This window comes from Plectropomus leopardus, chromosome 24 (assembly GCF_026936395.1).
Source record: "Plectropomus leopardus strain MGB_pleo_1.0 chromosome 24, ASM2693639v1, whole genome shotgun sequence".
In the NCBI taxonomy this organism is placed as follows: Eukaryota; Metazoa; Chordata; class Actinopteri; order Perciformes; family Serranidae; genus Plectropomus; species Plectropomus leopardus.
In genome coordinates this window covers 9,082,600-9,102,940 of record NC_142199.1, presented here as the reverse complement: position 1 = coordinate 9,102,940, position 20,341 = coordinate 9,082,600, and the positions used below count along the sequence as shown (strand labels likewise).

General features: G+C 39.5%; 2 protein-coding genes across 4 annotated transcripts in view; one reads left to right on the top strand and one right to left on the bottom strand.

The window, feature by feature from the left end:
* ect2l (epithelial cell transforming 2 like) overlaps nucleotides 1–20,341 on the bottom strand; it is a 161,813-nt gene that overhangs the window by 93,204 nt on the left and 48,268 nt on the right. The gene's annotated exons all lie outside the window — the stretch shown is intronic.
* The window catches only part of filip1l (filamin A interacting protein 1-like), a 95,641-nt gene that overhangs the window by 37,709 nt on the left and 37,591 nt on the right, over nucleotides 1–20,341 (top strand). Inside the window, exons 3-4 of the mRNA XM_042512910.2 lie at nucleotides 726–899; nucleotides 1,014–1,192. Of these exons, the coding sequence (XP_042368844.2) occupies nucleotides 726–899; nucleotides 1,014–1,192 (353 nt within the window). The remainder of the gene's footprint in view (nucleotides 1–725; nucleotides 900–1,013; nucleotides 1,193–20,341) is intronic.

Sequence of the window (20,341 nt, the reverse complement as noted above, 5' to 3'; positions counted from 1 at the left end):
TTATAGCACTGGCTTTTTTAGAGACTATGCCATTCAACAACAGAAAAAAATGTTTAGAAATGTCTCCTACAAAATTTAAAGCAATGATTTCCAACCATTTCTTGTCTGGCATAACCTCACAGGCTCTCATCTGGCATGTTTTCACCATTCATAAGTAAATTTCTGTCACTATGGGTCAGAAGGGACCTGCTATACCCTCTGGTGGCATCAAAAGGCCGTCATCAGCTCATGCAGTGGCTGTTAGCAGTTTGTTTGGTTTCATTTTTCTTTTTTTGTGGTTTAGAAGCCAAAATGATGTGGTTAGGTTTAAAATAAGCCTATGCTTTGGCGTAAATACTGATTTTACTTCAGACTTGAATCACAAGCTCTTGAGTTAGAGTCCTATGTTTGACCCAACAGCCCTGTATGTGGACTTTCTTTCTGTCAGAAAGCCCTTTCTGCCGGAAAGGTTCATTTTATGGCCTGATAATTGACTTTTTGACCCAACAGTGGGTGTGGCAGACCCCTTTTAATCCACTCTATGACACTTATTACCACTGATGACAACCATTTAACAGCCTGAAAGTCCACATTGACTTATCAGTATTTGAGGTTATTAAACTGATATTTGGTTTCACATGGACTCATGTCTTGCCAACTTGTTGCTGTACATTGGAAGCCTGATGTATGTTAACCTGGATCACAAACTTGAATCTAACCAAATCCATCTTCCTCCACCACTACAGGCCAGAGACGAGGTGATCACAGTGCTGAAAGCAGAGAAAATCGACTTGGCCCTACTGGAGGCCAAATATGGCTTTGTCACACCACAGCCGGTGCTGCAGTCCCTGCAGAGGGACGCCATCCAGGGAAAGGCTGAAATCTTTGAGGAGGACATCTATGAAAAGCCCATGGTCGAGGTAACACCAGCTCTAAGTCAGAGTTAAAGACTGTTTAAAGGGTCTAAACTACCCTCGATGAGTGTCAGAGCAGTCCAGATATGACAGATGCTTTGTATGTGTTTCCCCCCACAGCTGGACAAGTTGGTGGAAAAGCAGAGAGAGACGCACCGGCGGATGCTGGAGCAGCTGTTGATGGTGGAGCAGTCACACAAACAAGCCCTGTACAAGCTTGAGGATGAGAAAAGGAACCACGGAGAGTTCATGAAGAAGAGCGACGAGTTCACCAACCTGCTGGAGCAGGAGCGTGAGAGGTCAGTGTATGAATTCACACTAGAGCTCAGACAAGTAGTCTCTGAGAGAAGCTGCCAGTCGTCCAACAAACAACATGGTCAGAATTGTTGCTTCAGCCCTGCAGTATCTAAATGTACTTAAATTAGTGTCCTTGGAGAGATTTGGTGACTACACTGTCTAAATTCTGATGTCTGACCAAAATACTCATTTTGGATGCCCTTCAACTGTGCTGGCATCCTGTTGCTTAGTCCATGTGGTTTAGAAAATTGGGTGTCAAAGACCAACCCAATTACAAGAACACATATTGCCATTATATGTTTTTCCAAAACACAGATAGGTAACATTTGTAGACACAAGAGAAATGTAGAGACTTTATCTTTCAACAATGCTGTGTTAGGCACAAATACTGACAAGATATTGTTAGTAAAATATCATATTTGAGCTCCAAATACCCAGGTTTGGTGGCACAAATACAACTGAAAATGCTGACAATGGCTTGTTTAAAAACTACGTTTGGAGGTACAGTCCTGCTGGAATTGCTACAAATGTCTTGCTAAAAAAATACTCATTTGGTGGAACAGCTGCCACTAGAAAAGCTACTGATGTCTTGCTGATACCACACGTTTCTGGAGGCAAATGATGGTTAGAAATGTTGCCAATGTCTTATTAAAAAAAAAAACAATTTTGTTGTTTGTTGGTCTTAAAAATTGTGCTGCAGCTTGGCAGCTATCTTGCCTAGGTATTTGAACCATGTAACTTTATAAATGTTGATATGATACATATAAAACACACAAATGTAATGTGACTGTTGTTTGCAGAAACCTACAGTTCCAACAGTTTCTTCTAGTGACTGGGCAACAACGACAATTCGGCTTTAGATTCCTGTTTTCCAGTAGCCTTATTGAAGCCTAACATCCCCTGCGTTTTACTCAAATTGGAAAGTTCTTGGTTTATTTTCATATTATGACTCAAAAGTAAAGAAAAATATGCACTGTTAGTGGATAATCCAGTGGATTTGATGCCTGATTGCATTTCCTGACTGCTAGCTAATGAGCCAGACTTACAGGATTGCATAATGGGGTGGTGCATAACATACTGCAATAAAAGGTAACAAAGCCCTCCTGTAGATCAACCTTGACAATGCACAGCATGTTCCATTAAGATCCAACAGGCAGAACAGAAAAAGCACTCAACTATGTCAAGTGACAACACCATGCATGAATTCAGCCCCTAAGTGCAGTATGAAACTGAGGCCAAAATTACAGCTGATGCAGCTTTCTTATTTTAGCAATATCTGTCATCTCGACCGTCCCTGTAGTCAGAGTGTCTTTACGAGTCAATGTCAGCACGCTCTTCAGAGGCAGAAGGCCTCTTGAGTCGTTTCAGTGGACAGAGTGGAAGTAAGGTGATCAAATGTTTGTCTGTTCAGCGGCCTTGAGATAGAGGATGAGGACAGTGACCATTGAAAAATCTTGCGAGTGCCTTGCTAGAAAGCAGTTTAAATCCTCCAACTGCAGCCATTCAGCGCTGCAAAATGTCTTAATATTTTTTTTGTGATGTTAGCATTAAATCAAAGTGTTCTTCAGGATTACAGTGGAAAAACCACCGTGAAGAGTTCCATTATTGTTTTTCCCATGACCTATACTAGGTCCTTCACTTTTATTATCACCTTTTATTGAACAACTCTGCAAAAGAGTTTTTACTGGAGACGATCCAGCGACCGAGAGAGGGAGGCAACAGATAATTTAGGTTTGAGCTTAGATACACAAATAAACTTTACATTTACAGCTCTGCTTTATGGTAGCACTGAGGATATTTGTGAAGCAGAGTGAAAAACCATGTCCCTGGATAACTTTCGTACAGCTAAGTCCGCATGTCAGTGCCAGCAGAGGCAGCAGCAGCAGCTCAGAGCGAGGGACACTTGAAGATCAGATTGTTTATACTGTGGTTTCATAATGTGCTATGATGTGGTCATTCTCTAAACTGTCCAAGATCGTAAAAATATATTAAAATTGCACTCTGTTCAATCCTCTGCCCTGTAAACTGACCGAAGACCACAAGCAGATGTTTAGCCACGCTAGTAGCATTGCTTAAGGGATGTCAGTCCAATACTTCTGACTGAAATATTGAAACTATTAGATGGACTAACATAAAATTTTGTAGAGACACTGATGGTCCTTGGAGGATGTGCCTGATGACTTTGGCTGTCCACTGACTTTTTATTCAGTGTACTCAATTTGCTCTATACTTTAGTTTATGACTTAACATCTCCAAACCTAATGATATTTTTCATTTAGCTAAAAGTACTGCTTTGCCTAAGTAAAGCGGCACACAGTGCAGTGTACTGTCATTGCTAGTTTCAGATGGACACATTTGTCATGTTCACGGCCAGGAATCATGTAATCTAAGTGGCAAATGCACTTAGGCTCATCTGTGCACTTATTGGCATGTAGGCCTTTAGGCCATGAGGTTTGGTCGGGCACGTTATTGGCATATTTTAAAGCAGCAGAAAGCAATTGACCATTGACCACAAAAAAAACCAACCAAAAAAGTCATAATGGCACAGTATTTTCCTGCTAATTAGGGTCTGGTTGTGTCCATTGTTTGACAACTTTCAAAAGCGCTGAGGAAGGTTGCATTTGAGGTTGCTACGCAACAATAACTAGGATCATGTCATAGCTGACTTCCAAAAAATCCTGAGTGCCAAGCTGATCTTCTCTCAGGTGTTGTTTATTAAGTGTGTTTTCGGCCAATAATATTGATGCAGAGCTTTGGGTATTCCTGCATTAAAATGATCAACTCTCCATATTTACCACAGACTGATATTTATGGAAGAGGGGAAAGATATCTGCCAGCTGTGACTGGTTGACGCTCATCACATGACATGACATGCAGAGTGCGCCGTTGCTTTCCAAAAGTTAAATTTTGTCCATGCAAGTTGCAAAGAAATGGTCAGGAATGCTTGTGCATCATGACATTGTCACTTTTGAGGGCACTTTCTGCATAGCTTCATTAAAAAAATATAAATACAGCATGAGTACAGCCCCGCAAAGAGCACATTATAAAGACAAGAAGACGTGCTAACATAGGCAGGTTCAAAAAATGCATACATTCTACTTGTAACACACACTGCTTGATGATTTTGGCGAGAGGTGAAATGTTTCCCCTGTCTCCTTACATCATTTTCTCGCTTTGAGCATTGTGCAGCCGTCCTGGTTCTGCCAGAAGGGGAGGACATGCTCACCTCTTCACCTGCTTTAGCACCTTACTTTTGCCTAAGTTATGCATCATTTCAGTGGTAAAAGTGGAGTTGGACATACTTTAAATGTGCTTGCACCATACAGTTTAGACCAAGTGTTTTTGCACCATATCAGAAATTCTGGAAACATTTATGCTATCAAGTGCTATGAAATATAACAGTGTCTGATTCGTTTAGAGGCCCTGATAACAGCCTGAAGCATGTTGTGTCTCTCAGCTGTAATTTCATCTGTGTGATGTTAGGAGACATTGCACTGTGCTTGTGTTAAATATCCAACCTTACACAGGATTACAGGACATTACAGCTATTTTAGATTACTGTACAGGCATGTTGTCTTAACGCCTTCAGTGGTGTAACTGTGATATGATAAATAGTGTAATGTGAGATCAGTCTGGGATAAATTATTTGGAGGCACTGTTTAACATTGCTAAGACCTGAGGTGGAAACATGTCTGATTTCTTCTGTAAATGTCAAACAGAGAAACGTTAGTGAGCAGTGCTGTGTTTACTGCTTCCTCAGCAATATCACATATCGTACACACACACATACACACACACACACGGTATTGTGCACTAACCCCAAAACTCACCTACGACACAATCAAAACTTTGCACACACACATGCAGCCTCAGCAATTAATTTCACAAAGGAAACACAGCTGGATGTTGGCCCGTGACCTATTTGGGACAATCACATCATTGCACCTCAGCCGTGTAGCAGAATGTTTGAGTTGGACCGGCGGGCGGTGTGACGACGGTCTGCGCTTTGTCACCAGGCATGTCAGGAAGGACAGGCTGCCATGAAAAATAGGCCTCTGTCCAGGGTTGAGCTAATTACCGCGTGAGAAAAGGCGAAAGATTTATACGACTGAGAGGAGAACAAAAAAAAAGAAAAAAAAAGAAAAACTAACCTAATGGCTCTGAGAAGCATCAATCACACAGCATGTTCAACAAGATGCCAGATTACCATGGAAATGGTTGATGAGGGTGTATATTTCCAGTCTTGGTTTTGCCAGCAGATTTCATCATGAGTAAGTGTACAAGGAGGTGAGAAAAAATGTCTGCGGGGGGTGTTCAGCATCAGCTGTTGTCATCTCTCCCCAGTGGTTGGCCTTGTTTGTGTAGCTAAAAACTCTCTTATAGTCGCAGTTATCAGCGTGTGTGTCATGTGTAAAATTATTCACTAATTAGGTTTGTGTTGGAGGTGTTCTGTTGTCATCATTATGAGTTATTCTATATTGTACTGCTGTAGGTGTATTCACATGAGTAAAAGCGTTCATAAATGAGGGTCCAAGCAGCGTTCATGTCATTAACTGAACAGTCAGTGTAACACATGGATGTACATATCATGCAAAGGCAGGTCTTCTGTACAGTTTTCTGGATAATTATCATAACTAGGGTCTTTTTCTGAAGTCTGGCTGTCATTTCTGTTGGTTGTGATTACACTCTAGTCAATTTTAGTGATGTCCTCGTGTTCCCACATCCCAAACATTACTTTTGAGAATACAGTGTTAACATAATTGAAGGAATTGATGCCAAACACAACACAATTAAACCCACCTTTAAAGCTGAAATTATCTTTAAAACTTAACGTTTGTGTAGAGTGTTGTTTGCTGTTTTGAAGCCTCTAGTTTGGCATTTTGACTGTTGCCATCTCTAATTTTTGGAGCCAGAAGTGACGATATTTTGACAAGATGATGGAGTTAACCCTAATGCTAGCTGAAAGCTTGGTTAGCACAGTGCATTAACATCTAACTTATTAGAGTTTCTTTTAGTACAACCAAACACTGGACCAAATTTTTTTAAGTGACCAAAAAATTTTCCTGACCTGAAAATTGGGGATGTACAATACCAAAAATGTGTGGTTTTGATACAACACCAAGAAATACAGGGCCAGAATCACTGATAATGATACCAATAAGTTTATATATCAAAAGTGTCTCATGTACTTGAGTGTAAGGGACAGAGGTGAGGTGAATAATCAGTATGATAAAATAACAGCTGATGATGACCAAGTATGGTTTGAATATGCACCAGCCAATAAAACTAGGGATGTACTCTGTGCTGTTAAAACTTGTAGCGCTGATTACAAAAAAGTTTTAACAAGAAGCTATATTGCTGTCACCTAACAGTCCAGATGTAGAGGTAGACATGTAATCAAGACTGAGACGAGCAGGAAGAAACAGAGAATCCCTGAGGAGCCTGAGTAAACGACATGTTCGCCCTTCGCCTGAGCACAAAACCAAGAGTTTGTTCAGTGGCTTCTGTTCTGCTCTGCACTCCTTCCAAAACATTATTACAGAGGGTTAGAAAAACTGCAAACCCCCCAAAATAGCCTTGACTTCGACAAGGAAAAGCCACTTATCACTTGTTTGAGGATAGCTGAGACAGCTCTCGGCTGCTACAGCTCGACATGTACAGTTTAAGAGGCAGCGGGCTTTAATTTCACCCTCGTTAATGCATTTTTGTGTGATGCATTTTAGCTGGATGTAACCATTTCCTTTTACCGGGTCCTGGAAAGTTGTGATTATGTCCTGGGGTAATTGGGGAAGGATTTTGGGAAGTCCCTTTTCAAAGAACACACATTTATAAACTGCTGCCTTTTTATTCTGACCTTTCATCATAGCAGGATGCTTCTGACTGCTCACTGACCTGCTCCCTGGAAGCCTGAAAAAGCATGTAAATCAGAGCAGGGGGTTGGGGATGAACCCGGCTCCCCTCTGATTAATTGGTGATCAAGCAGTCGTCCGTGAGTGATGACCTCATTGCGCGCGGGGTACTGCAGAGGCAGCAGGGGTGTGAGAGAAAGCGGCATCCTAACCATCAGCAGATGTTACTTTAAACATGACTTCAGCGCGTAGATATACGCTGCGTACAGGCGTTTGTTCTTTAGCAGAGAAGTGGACTTTATGACCATCTGTGTCCTCTGATTTCATGCAAAACAAAACTTACTGACTGATGTCAGTGTGAGGAGTTCAGCTGTCATATGATGCACTGAGTATGGAAATACAAGCCTCCTGCTATCTTTACCATTTAAAGCTCCAGCAGACGGCTTCACACGTTGATGTGTCCAGATGACAGCGAGGGGCATGAAACATGAACTTGGACACGCAGAACTCGTGATGTAATGGCAGTAAAATGCACACAGCGCCCGCATGTTTACCAAGCCAGCTGGTCTGGGATCATTTTATACCAAAGAGAGAAGAGAGGCAAAAGATCGAGGGTTGCTGAATCCAGGATTGCTGCTGTTTCTAAGACTTTAATGCTGTCGTTTCTGAGTTTAATTTGGCAGATACACATAATAAACACAACCACAAAAGCATCTGGAGAAAAACCGCATTTTTAAAGGTGAAAATTGCTCAGAATAAAACACAGACTCAAAGTATAAAATTCACATTTTTTTCTCAAATATATCTAAAAACACTGGAAGAGTTTGTTGGTCATTATTATTGTCTGCTCTTGGACCATAGCAAGTTGTAAGGGCTCAATTAAAGAGCAATTTACAAAACAATACAAACTACAACATATAACAAATAGTGTGTTTTTTTTCTCTCCTGAATTTCCAGCAAGTTTTGCTTTTTTTCTTCTTCACACAGGATTATTTCACTCATTTTCAGTCTTCTTCCCACTCATGTCTACCTCTTTGATGATGGGTACAAATAGATATTGTTGTACAAATTCAATAAGAATATATCATGGATGCTGATAGCACCATGAATTCGGCATCATATTTAGCTCAGCGCTGCCACGATGGGTATACGCATCATATGCTGTGTGTTGAGCAACAGTGCTGGATGGGGCACCAGACCAGTCCTGCGTGATAATTATCAATAATTATCAAATGTACTGCAACAAAGCAGTTGTGCTTAAGGCACCCAAATAGCTGGCAGCTGCCCTTAATTTGCAAATTAAATTACAGTGCAAACAAAGTTTTGCAGCTGAGAGCAAGTCGGCCATTTTTGGTCTTACTGCAATTACTCACATAACAAAGTTTCCTTTTTTTTAATCTTTGCATCAAGAACACAGTAGACAGGACAATGTCAAAGAGGAAAACAAAAAGAACTGAAAAAAAATAAATAATAAAAACTCTTGTGTGTGTCGTCTGCAGTCTTAACAACTGACTTACAGTCTCAACAAAAATGTAACGTTGACCAAACTGAACATAAGTGGCAGTTACCGCAGAGTTTGTTATTTTGTAATAATATCTTCACTGCATGCTGTAAAAGAGGGCTATATTACTGCCAGTATGATCCTGGGCGACATGACAGCTGAAGCATAAGTGCATTATTAAAATCAGATGTGTGTGGGTGTTGAACGTCACTCAATTTCAGCAACATTTCATGATTCACACTAATAAGATGTGTGCACTTTCCCACAAAAAAATCTTAAAATCGTCATTTTCTGTATTTCATTAGTCATGATGTTGCACAATGCATCACCGGGAAGATTGAAAGTTGTTAACAAAACCGTGTGTTAGGAAAATAGCCCGTTGATGATATGAAACAAAAGCGTGTTGACGTAATCTACTGGCACACTAAGCTATAATCAGTTTTTTTATTGTAGATAAAAAGCACAGTAGCTGCTAACGTGACACCACATGACCTCCCTCCTCCTAATGATTTGCAGGGCACACAGTATATCTTCATGCCATCTGGTAAACGCAGCGGTGGTGACATCACTCATGTGGATCGGATCAAGAACATTCCTTGGCGATGTCCTCACCATCACTGAGATGCTTATTATCAAGACCTGCCCTGTTCTTTCAAACAGAACATACAGTTTGGATTTTTTTACGATGTGGGATTTTTGGTTATTAATTATCGCCGTTCCTGTCTTTGCAGGTTCAACTCAGAGGCAGGTTGTGAACTTTGCAGGGGATAGAAAGTTGTTTTAGGAAGTTGTCGAGCAGCTGTTTTGCTGTATATACACATATCCCACTGCATGCATGAGCAGGATCTGTCTTCGCCTATGTGTTGGTAAGATATTATCAGTCCTCCTCAAACAGAAATCTGCCTCATTTATCACTCGGAGCTGACGTCTGATTACTGAGGCTGCTACGTCTTTCCTGACTTGGAGGAGACGCACACCTGTATTCCTCCCAGAAATGTTTCAGCCTGCGTGTTACACATTCCTGCCCAAAGCCAGCGTCAAACTTTTGATATGATAAACGAGAGGAAGAAAGAGGAGAAACTGTCTGGTCAGTTTCAAATTAAACTTTCTGGAAAAAATGTCTTGTTTATCAAATGCTGGTACGGGAAAGTGTTTCTTGAAGCTCTGTGTCAAACAGCTCCTTTTATGGTAAGGAAAGCTATTCCTCGAGTTGACTACTGTGCTCAGATATTTGCTTTTTGAAGCCCCACCAGCTGCCCCCATGTTGAGGTCAGGAATCACACAGCTATGACACATTCAGCGACACCCTCTAAGCACACACATGACATGTAGCCACCTCTTTGCACTCTCTGAAAGCATACTCTGTCAAATGCGTCATTTCCTCAAGAAGCTTGTGAGCTCTCAGCACTTCGCTTGGCGAAACTTTATGAGAATGTCTTCTAGTTTAGCTGACAAATATGCAACTGAACACTGAATTTATGGATCAGTTAAGTCCAGAAAGATAAAAGCATGTATAAGGAAACAAAGTCAAAGCTAGCTTGCTGCCAAAAGGGGAGACTGTCTGATCAATGAAGTTACTTCTTAAACTGGGATATCTCAAAATCTAATATTGAGCATCACTTACTATTTTCTCATGACTTTCTTGTTGATTCATCACTTTCTGGTTAAGATAACCCAACGTAAAAAGTTATTTATTAACCTAGTCTTTGCCTTATCCCCAAAGTCAACCCTACAGGAGACCTCACACCAATCTGTAACTTCAAACAGAGATGATCTTAAATTTTTTGTCATCATCCATTAACAAAGATACACTTTGATTTTTGCTCCTCAAACAATGGTGCACACAGATTATCATCAAGTATGAACGTGCTGAGACAGTAACAGAGCTAGGTGAAGCATGCACTGCTATGCCCTCAAAAAAACACGTCCAACCGGGTGAAATATCCAGTTTTAGGGAGTCCCATACCGAGAGCAGTGAGGCAACACAGTAAGTGTGATCACTGACTGGCTTCACAGTTGGAGCCTTAAAAAGCCAACCTGGAGAAAGGCAAATTAAATTCCTATATACTATAAGCATATAAACTATATTTACTGTTCAACAGCATCGTTGATAACATAACCAAAAATTAAACAAAAAGTTTGGATTTTGGGTTTTGATCTACAAATATTCATGGGATGGAAACGTGAAGGGGCAAATGAGTCGAAATTCTGCAGAATTGTTTTTCCTGGTTTGCACCTCCTTTGTTTGTGTATCTAGATGCTCGTCACTATCACTCCCACATGTAGGAAAAACTGAGTGGCTACTGACCTAATTTGGGGCTGGTCAGCCAACACTCCCTTTTCTGCTTTGGCCAGATAACGAGCAGATTGCTCCACTGTCTCCTCCACCTCAGACTCATCTGTCTGAATCGACTGTAAGAAGGCTAACGGTATTAAGACAAGGCAACTTATCCTCCTTTACATTCACTTAACCTTAAAAGCTGTTGAGCTGCAAAACTTTATCTATAAACTGTCTGCAGAGTAATTTATTTAAAAACAATATTTTGTGTCAGTCTAAGATTAATTTTAATGGTGAGAAATTATATTTTGATAAAATTTGTATTTGAAATGTTTTGGTGTGGAGGGCTTTCATTAAATGCTTTGAAGTTTTTTCTCAATTAATATAGAGAAAATTGACAAAGCATTCATGTTTTTGCACCAAATTATATTCTATGATATAGTCAACATTTGCATGATCAGAGAAGTGAATGGTACTTGTAAAAAAAATGAGGGCATTGTTTGTTCAAAGGTGAAAGAAGTGAAATAGCTTTACATTTTAGATTTAATTTTGTTTGGGGTGTGGAACGATGGGCCCTTTAGAAAAGCATTCCCTTTGATAAAATGGAATAAACTAGCTGTCAGGTGGCTTGTTTTTTTCTACTTTGTGCACGGCCTTGTGGAAACAACAAATGCAGGTCACGTTTCCTGCCTGTCATTGTTTTTGTTTTATTGCAGAGTTATCTCATACACAAAGTATGAAGGTACTCTTTGAAAAGATAGAGACACGGTGCATCATCACTCACAGATGCAGAGCAACTCTGCACTGCAGATGTGCTGCTGGTATTGGTGCATCAATAGAAGTTTGAAGACGAAAGGCAGTAACATAAAACAGATACCACTCACATGAAAGCTTATCTCCATGTGCGCACCGTTACCATATAGTGTGTGTGTGTGTGTTTATGTGTGTGTGTGCGTGTGTGAGACTGTCAAAGTTTTACTCCACTGCATCTGCAAACTAGGAGGTGATCAGACCCTGAGAGTCGTCATAGCATGGCGTAATGTGATTACATCTCCCTGACAGAATGCAGCGATTAGACCTCACCGACCACAAGGACGTAAGACTTGCTGCTTGTGCTTTTCCAAACTTTTTCCAACTTGTCATAAAAGGACAGAAAGCCTGAAATAGAACTTAAACATTGGGTGTTATTTCTGTTGCAGTCCAGGTAATGAGTGTCTGAAAAAAAAAACATTTTCTGGTTTATTCTTTTCGCCGGTTTTGTGAAGCACATGTGGCATAATTTACAGAAATCTATTAAATCAGATTTTCTTTTCAAGGTAAGAAGAGTACAGAAGATGTCTTTAAATCTGAAGGCTTTCTTTCTGCAAAAGTGTTGTAAAAAAAAGGAATTTATGCCAATTTAATGTTCATACTTGTATTCTGGGTTTTTACTAGAACATGTTTACATGCTTTAATGTTCAAAAAAACACTTTTTATTTACCTAATACTGTCTGTGCTGGAACACAGCTGTATTCACCCTCTGTCTGAAATATTCTTTTTTAGCCCCCAGCACTTTCAGACCCCCTTCCCAAAAAAGTCCAATCAGCTCTGATTGATCAATGTTTCTGAACCACATTTTCAACATCTAGGCATTTCTGCACTGTTATTGCGGCTGGGAAATTACTTTAACGGTTTATAGTGGCACTTTATCCCAAAAGAAATCACCAGTAACAGCATCTAAACACAACTGAACATGTTCCAGCAGGAACATGATCAAAAAAATGGGATAAGTATGATAAAAAAAATGGGGATAAATTAACAACACTGGCAACCAAGTTGACATGTTTCCCTGACATTAGCATTTAGCTAAATGTATATACTTGCAGCAGAATGACAGTAACAGGGTAAAGCAGCAATCTGACATGTTTCCGCAAAATATGATCCAAAAACGGGTAAAAATTGACAACATTGTTAGCCAAAATTACATGTATCCATGACATCGCAAGTAAATGTAGCAATGTCCTTGCAGCTGGACTATGACTGTGACAGAGAATTACTGCATTTTCTACTGTGAAAAATCACCAATAAAACCTTTAAATGCAACTAGACACGTCACAGCAGAAACAGATGCAATATTCAGCAGAAGTGAACAAAATCAGCAACCAAGATTCTATGTTTTCCTAACATTAGCCTATAGCTACATGTAGCAGTGTTACTGCAGCTGGGGAACGATAGCAACAGAGGAAAGCTTCTCTGTCTACTGTGAAGAATAACTAATTTGGGTTTCTAAAGCAAAATCTTCACAATTGGACATGTTCCAGCAGTGATATAACCCTTAATCTAGAAACAAAAATGATTACATGTTTCCCTGATATTAGCATGCAGCTACATGTAGCAGTGTAAGCTACACAGTGTAAACACTTGCAGTAGCGTGCCTGGAACAGATCATCATATAAAGACATCCGGCATGATCATGAGTCATCTTGATTCAAAAGTAAAAACAAACATTGGAAACAAAAGTATCCAGAATGGTCTGAAGTTTGAGGTTTTTGCTCACAGGGATTAGTTTTACTTGCATTTACCTCATTTTTTGAGAATTAGCCAACATTGTAACATTATATATAATATATAGGGAAAAAAAAGTGAAAGCATAATGGCTCTCCTTTAAGACACTCAGTGGCATCTCTGGAAAGGTCTTGCTTAAATCAAATAAAGAGCAGTACATGACAGGGTCCTCTTTGATGGCAAAATGGCACCCGTGAGTTTGACTACACATGAAATATAAAGTTTTGCACTAAAATGAACTGAGCCACAGTGTTCTTAGATCAGCTTTTGACAGCTTTTTTGTAACTTAAAAACATCTGTCAGGGTTGAAAAAGAGCAGAAACAATTGAATGGTCAACTGAATACAGTTTGACAAACGATTGTGGTGACTGGAAATCTGCAGGAGTGATGTATGAAGTGATCTTCTATTTGTGAAAGGAAGGGCGGAGGGCTGGGGTCAAGGAGGAAAAATGCAGCTAATGTAGAGTTAGCATGACATTTCTACGCTTGCTGTGAACCGTGTGTGGCCTCTACCAGAACTGGAGACAGCGAATGGTGGCGAGACTCAAATTGCACCAGGCAACAGAGAAAATCTAAAGAATGACATGTAAAGTTGACATTGCGGAGGATACATTTACACACCAGCGAGGGCTAATTTCTCTGATTTACCTTCTTCTTACATTTGTTCTAGCAGACACCGCCTTGAGTTACAGCTTGGCAAAACATGGCAAAGGGAAGCCATTTTTCCCTCCCGTCCTGTCAGGCTGGAAGGAAGCGACAGCGAGAAACTTGCACATTACGTCCTCGTAGCTGGCAGCTGCAGTGTCTGAACAATGAGTCTGTGCCTGCGCTGCCGGCCAACTCTGTGTCGAGATAGTGAGTGAAATATGGAGGGAGGAAAGAGCCTGCCTGGATCTGCCAACTCAAATGTCTCATTGTGGTGAATGGGCTCTCTGGACGTGGCCATGATGGATTGAGCAAACAGGGAAGGTGAATCAATGTGGTGACATTTCCCCCCTTTGCTTTTGAACAAAGACAGGATTGCTGCTGTGCTGTAGCAGCCCATTAAAATGATGGAGATGAAAGACGTTAACACTTTACTTTAAGCTTCCTATTTTGAATTTAAAAGCACTGCATGGATAACGTTTTAACACCGACAGAATCTTAAGTATTTATTAATGTCTTTGTTAATGATTAGAACTTCCTTAACTGGTCTATAAACATGCATATTGATATGCAGATGATAACACATATGACAACATTTTCACATTTTAAGTGTAATATATTAAGAGTACAAATCATGAACAGGAGAGTTTATATAGTAGTAAGATGAAGTAAAACTTAGTCATAGTTAAGTGCTTAAGGTCTACTTACTAAACTTTTATCAAGGTGTTCAGCCCAACACATTCTCATCTCAACTCATCGTCAAATATCACAGCTTGGTCAGTGCTGTTCACGTCTACATACATCCTTCTGCGTCTGTTGTTCTGGAACGGCGTGTCCGTTTTTTGCCTGTTACATGCATTTTGCTTTTTCAAAATACACTAAACAGGAAACATACATTATCTGCTTCTTAGATGCATACCATCTTTTTAAAGATAAACTTCAGAAAACATCATGATTTGGTTCTACATTCATTCGGGAAAGCGTACAGTGGGCTCCCAGGTGAAAGTCCAGTGATTTTTGGATCTATCCACCACCGTATATGGAATTTCAAGCTCCTATTATTTTGCCGTTACTTTCAGTGCTCAAACTGACGGCGTCTGGAAGCGTATCAGACTGCTGTGACAGCTGCTGTCCACTGGTTGTGTATCATTCCAATGCGAAAGGTGGCTTTAGATGTTGGCGTCTGACGCTGAAATCACTGACCAAGTCAGTATTTGACAACTTTGGAATGAGAATGAGCTGTTCAGCCAAATTGCATGGACCTCATCAGTAGATAAAGTTTTGTCAATGGTCAGGGAAAGTAAAGATGCATTTCTAGATAAATAAATCAATAAATAATGTAAGCATTATACATACTTAATTGTATTGTCAAGCCCCCATTAACTCTTTATACACCAGTTATGGGATCTATCCAAATTTTCTAATTATAATGACTCACAGGATCTTTTTTATTCAGAACATTTGCAGAAAGGGCTTCTGTACATGCCCGACATTATCTGCTTGAGGTACGACTTGTCACAGTTTGAATTTGTGTTTGTTTGTGTTGTACCCTAAAGTCTTCAGCTGATTTTAAGATAAGCTGAAAAGCACCGATATGGGAAAGTGAAAGCAGCATAAATCACTAACGCTGCCACCGCCTGACAGGATGCTATTATTGGATGCTTTGCTTACACAGCAAGGTGTCCTTCATCAGGGTGAGTGACGTGTGGTGGGATGTGAACTTCCTCCACATGAGAGGGAGGACTTGTAGGCAAACATTTCCATAATGTAATGTAGTGAGAGACAAAGATAACCGAAAGTGGACCTTTTTGTGCCAAATGCAGTCCCAATGGTGGGGTTTTGTTGCCTGTAAGGCCTGGATCAACTGACTCTTCCTCCCAGTGGTTGAAACAGGATATGAGGTCATGAAATGTGTTGACACAAATGTCCTGAGTAAACCCATTTGCCAAGATGATGCCGTAACAGCTTATAGTTACATAATATTTATTTTATCCCCCACTTACTATTTATAAGCAAAGTAAAAGCTATAAATAAATGTTTATAACACACTATAATGTTGCAGGCAGAGATGAATTCCTTCAACCAATACATCCTGTCAGTAATTATACTTGATATGTAAGTTATTATTTTGAGACACTCATTATTTTCAGAAACTAAGTCCTTATTTTAACATCCTAACTCATTATTTTGAAATCCTAACACATTATTTCAGTAATAATGATAATATTGTGGTGGCAATGAGATAGTAACTCATTATTTTGAGATCATAACTCATTATTTTGATACAAAGTCATTATTTAAAGAAAGTTTCTTCTTTAGTTTCTCATTAAGCTATTTTGATGAAAATGATAATTTTTTTTCGATAATGAGAGTTACACATTGTTTTGATAGTAAGTTATTATTGTTGTTGTTATTATTTTGAGGTATAAAGTCATTGTTCTGAGAAAGTTTTGAATTATTTTGAGATATTAACTCAGTAAAATAACTCACATGTTAACTTAATTAAAAATTTCGATAAAATCTGTTTTTATAATGACTTTGAGGATCTTTTCATTTTCATCACATTGGCAGAAATGGGGTTCCACAGTGTGAACAGAGTTTACAACAGAGTTGGAGATAGAAATCAGTTTTTCCTTTTTTTTTTTGCTATACTAACAGTCTTAAAACCGGTTTATATATTTTAGATAAATATTTTGTGATCCATTAAACCAATCCACTTTCTCAAGTTACTGTGTCTGCAGGGATTTTATGGGATTTGTGTAAAATTGAAAATAGCTCTTGTAACGTTCTCAGGGTGTTAGGAAGCACCTGATTTGGAGGTGGTAACTGTTAATTAGGCATGTTTATGGGGAGCAGGGTTTAATTTACTTTTCCTTGACGAAGTTTGTTTGAAAAACAAAGCAACTGTTTTTGGTTACTAGCGAGTGCAGCTATTTATTCGTGGCTGAGGGAGGTGGATGTTCTTGTATTTGTATAAAGGAATTCAAGGAAGTCAAAAATCCATGCGCAGTGTATAAAAAGCAGGAGAAAAGTCGAGTAAGAGTATGAGTTTATGGTTATTGTGGGAGTGAAAAAATTTCTGTAGAGGACCTGTCGAGACTGAGGTAGTCAGGTGTCAAGATGTGATATGGAAACCAAAAATTTTAAACTTTAGGGACTGACTGTTCAGCGGGGAACAATAGCGAGCTGTCAGAGGGACCACCCTGTCGCGGTGCATCCTGGGTTTTGACACGACTCTCGGACCGACCAGGAAACAAGAGTCACGGTTGGGTTTTAAATTTCCTCCGCACAAAATCCGACACAAGGTGCTGGAGATGATTGATGAGAAGGTTTTCCTGTAAGGTTATGAGACTGGAGAATAGCTGGCACTGGTCTACGATATGAGGGTAAACATTATCTTTTCAGACACACCTCTTCCTTCAATAGTAATGAATGTTTTTCTAAATATTTCAAGGAAATTATTAAAACGTAATCGTAATGTATCTGTGAGTTATGTTGTGAGAACTATTTTTTTTAATGAAAGAATGTGGAAGCAATGCTGAACAGTTTAATCTTTTACAAGCCCACCAAGCCTCTGCAAAAGCACTGCAGAAATGTAATTTAACTCGCAATAATATGCATGACTTAACAGAAAACCCAATTCTCTCTTTTTATGGCAGGAGACGAGACCGCTGCCAAGCTAATTAATACAACTCCGATGGCTCCTATGGATGATAAGTTACACTCATGACCACAAAATGTCGAATACTTTTTGAGCTGCAGTGTCATAACAGCAAAACAAACAACATCCACCTTCCTACGCCCAAAACTCTCGACCGCACTCGTCCTAGAACAGTCTTTCTGATCTGAGCCCAAAACCTCAATTACACTGTATTTTTCCAAGATTAAATTATGCAGTCAACTTAGTTTTACTCCGGGATCTCCTCTCCTGATGCTGCGTTGACCTGGTGAGGAGCCTCAGTGAGCCATGTACGCCTGGCACTTTGCTCGATACCCTCGTAACACTGAGGGATAAAGACGTCCAGGGAAGATAATATTTTGATGGGGCTGCAGCAGGATTTAAGATTGCTTGTGCGCTCCACCATAAAAAATTAGAGTGATGAAATCAGACTTTTGTCAAAGTCCAGGGGCTGATATCTCAGGACAAATGTTTTTTGGCTTGCAACCGAGCAAATCCTCCTGGCAGTGACAGAAGTGGGGAAGGGTGGGTGGGTGGGTAGTATGACTAAAGGGTGGAAAAACGGTTTAAAGGGTCTATCCAGTTTCAGGAGCCTCTCATGGCTTAGTGGAGTGGAAGAAAGGGGAAGTATCCATGTCAGCAAGGAGACAAGTAAGGTTGGATACTAAAACCTTACGAGGCTTCTGACGTGAAATGTTTTTTGCTTTATTTGTTCTGGTTTCTTTAGTCAAGTTGCCTGGATGCATACAGGCAGATGCCTTATCTCACCCTTCCAGAAAGACACTAATGTTTTCTTTTATTATCAGTCCACAAGTAATACAGTGTCCCAGTGCCAAAGGAGAGCATATCTCATATCACCTATAATCTGTTTAAAAAGCATCCAACAACTTCTAGTAAAGTTTAAGCGTGCCAGGGAGGAGGTACGGTATCTGCGGTCTGGACAAAGAGCAAACACAAGAGAATAAATGCTATGCCTGGATCTCTCTAATTTAATGTAAGTATAGCATGAGCTCATTCCTAAGGCACACTTTTTTTTCAAACAAAGAAAATTATGAGCTCACATTTCAAGAAGCCGTATATTACAGCCAGTTTTTGTGCTCAACCCAAAATATCATAAAAAAAAAAAATCTGATTTAGCAGCAATTCTTTTGCTCTGTTAGGCCTTGGCGTCTTTTCAGAGGGACTGCATGGCATCCAAATTTTAATATTACATTTTAAGTGGAAGCCTTTTCTTGCTGGGAAGGGTGGAATTAAATGCAATTTTTAGGATCAAATGAAAAACTTGATTTGGCATTTGTTTTGAGGTTGAATATAAATACATTCTAGTTTGTTTTTTTTCATCAGGCTCCCCTCACTCGGCTTGGGGTGACTTTGTGGTGGAAGAATTATTCAGATCATTTTCTTAAGTAAAAGTACTAATACCCAAAACCAACCAAAAAAACACATATCCAAAAAACAATTTTTTTTTAGGAAAAAAGGAAAAAAACACCCCAAATTATACCAAAAGAGTAATCAACTAATTGTCACAGCTGTACTTGTATAAACTCTATTTCATAAACCTTTCTCATGTTTGTTATGCAAAAACCTTAATTGGTAAAGCAAAGTTGCCAGATAAATTTAGTGAAGAAAAAAATACAATATTTCCCCCTGAAATGTAGTAAGGTTGAAGTATAAAGTAGCACCAAAGGAACAGACTCAAGTTAATTACAAGAACCTCAAACTCATACTAAAGTACAACACGTGAGTGAATGTACTTAGTTACATTCCACCACTGCGGAGGATATAAGTTGAAAAGTAGGCATGCAGTGGGAAGGCTGTTGGCCCAAAAAGGACCCTTTGGACAACTTTTGGGAGCTTAAGCCCAAGTTAAGCCCCAGCGACTCAAGTGGAGCTGCTGAGAGGTCCACAGAACAAGTCGTTGCGTTAGCAGTCTCCCAGGTGTATATGTGCAGTATAATGCTGCGGAGCAGAGTGTTGCAAGAAAACATGTCATGCAATTATAATCCTGTCTTGTATAAATAATCGGGCTGTTCTCATGCACTGCTCATTTGTATACCTACTAATTAAAAGTAAAGTAAAATTACAAACAAATCCATTATGTCTTCAGTGAATTTAGTCTTTACTTTGTTTCTTGTTGACAGACAAGTATTTGTCTGTCAACAAGAAACAAAGTAAAGACTAAAGTAAAAGTAAACTATGATTCTTCCTCAACATGCAATCTGACCACTTTCTTTAACCTAACTTACGTAACATGACTTTAAGTACAAAGCCTTTACCGAACCGTGATATTTTTTTTCCTTAACCTGACTCACGTAACCCTGCTTTCCTAAACCTATATATATCTTTACTTTAAATACGCTTCCTGACGATGCTCAACCTTGATTCTTCTCCTAAAAGAAACCTAACCTAACTAGAAGGGTTTCTAAATCATTTGCCAATTTGTTAGACATCATACAAACCATTGTATGTGCATTTCCTTAAGATACCATGTAGGTTACCATGCCATTGTTCTGATGGCCCAAATTTTCTAAGTCCCATCAGTCTGAAAAACGTCCCATTTCTTCAACAGCCTGTTATCCCAAAAACAAATGGTTGTTGCTCTGAAGGCCTGTTTCTCCAAAATGCACACTATGTGGTGTTCGTTTCAATTTCCCA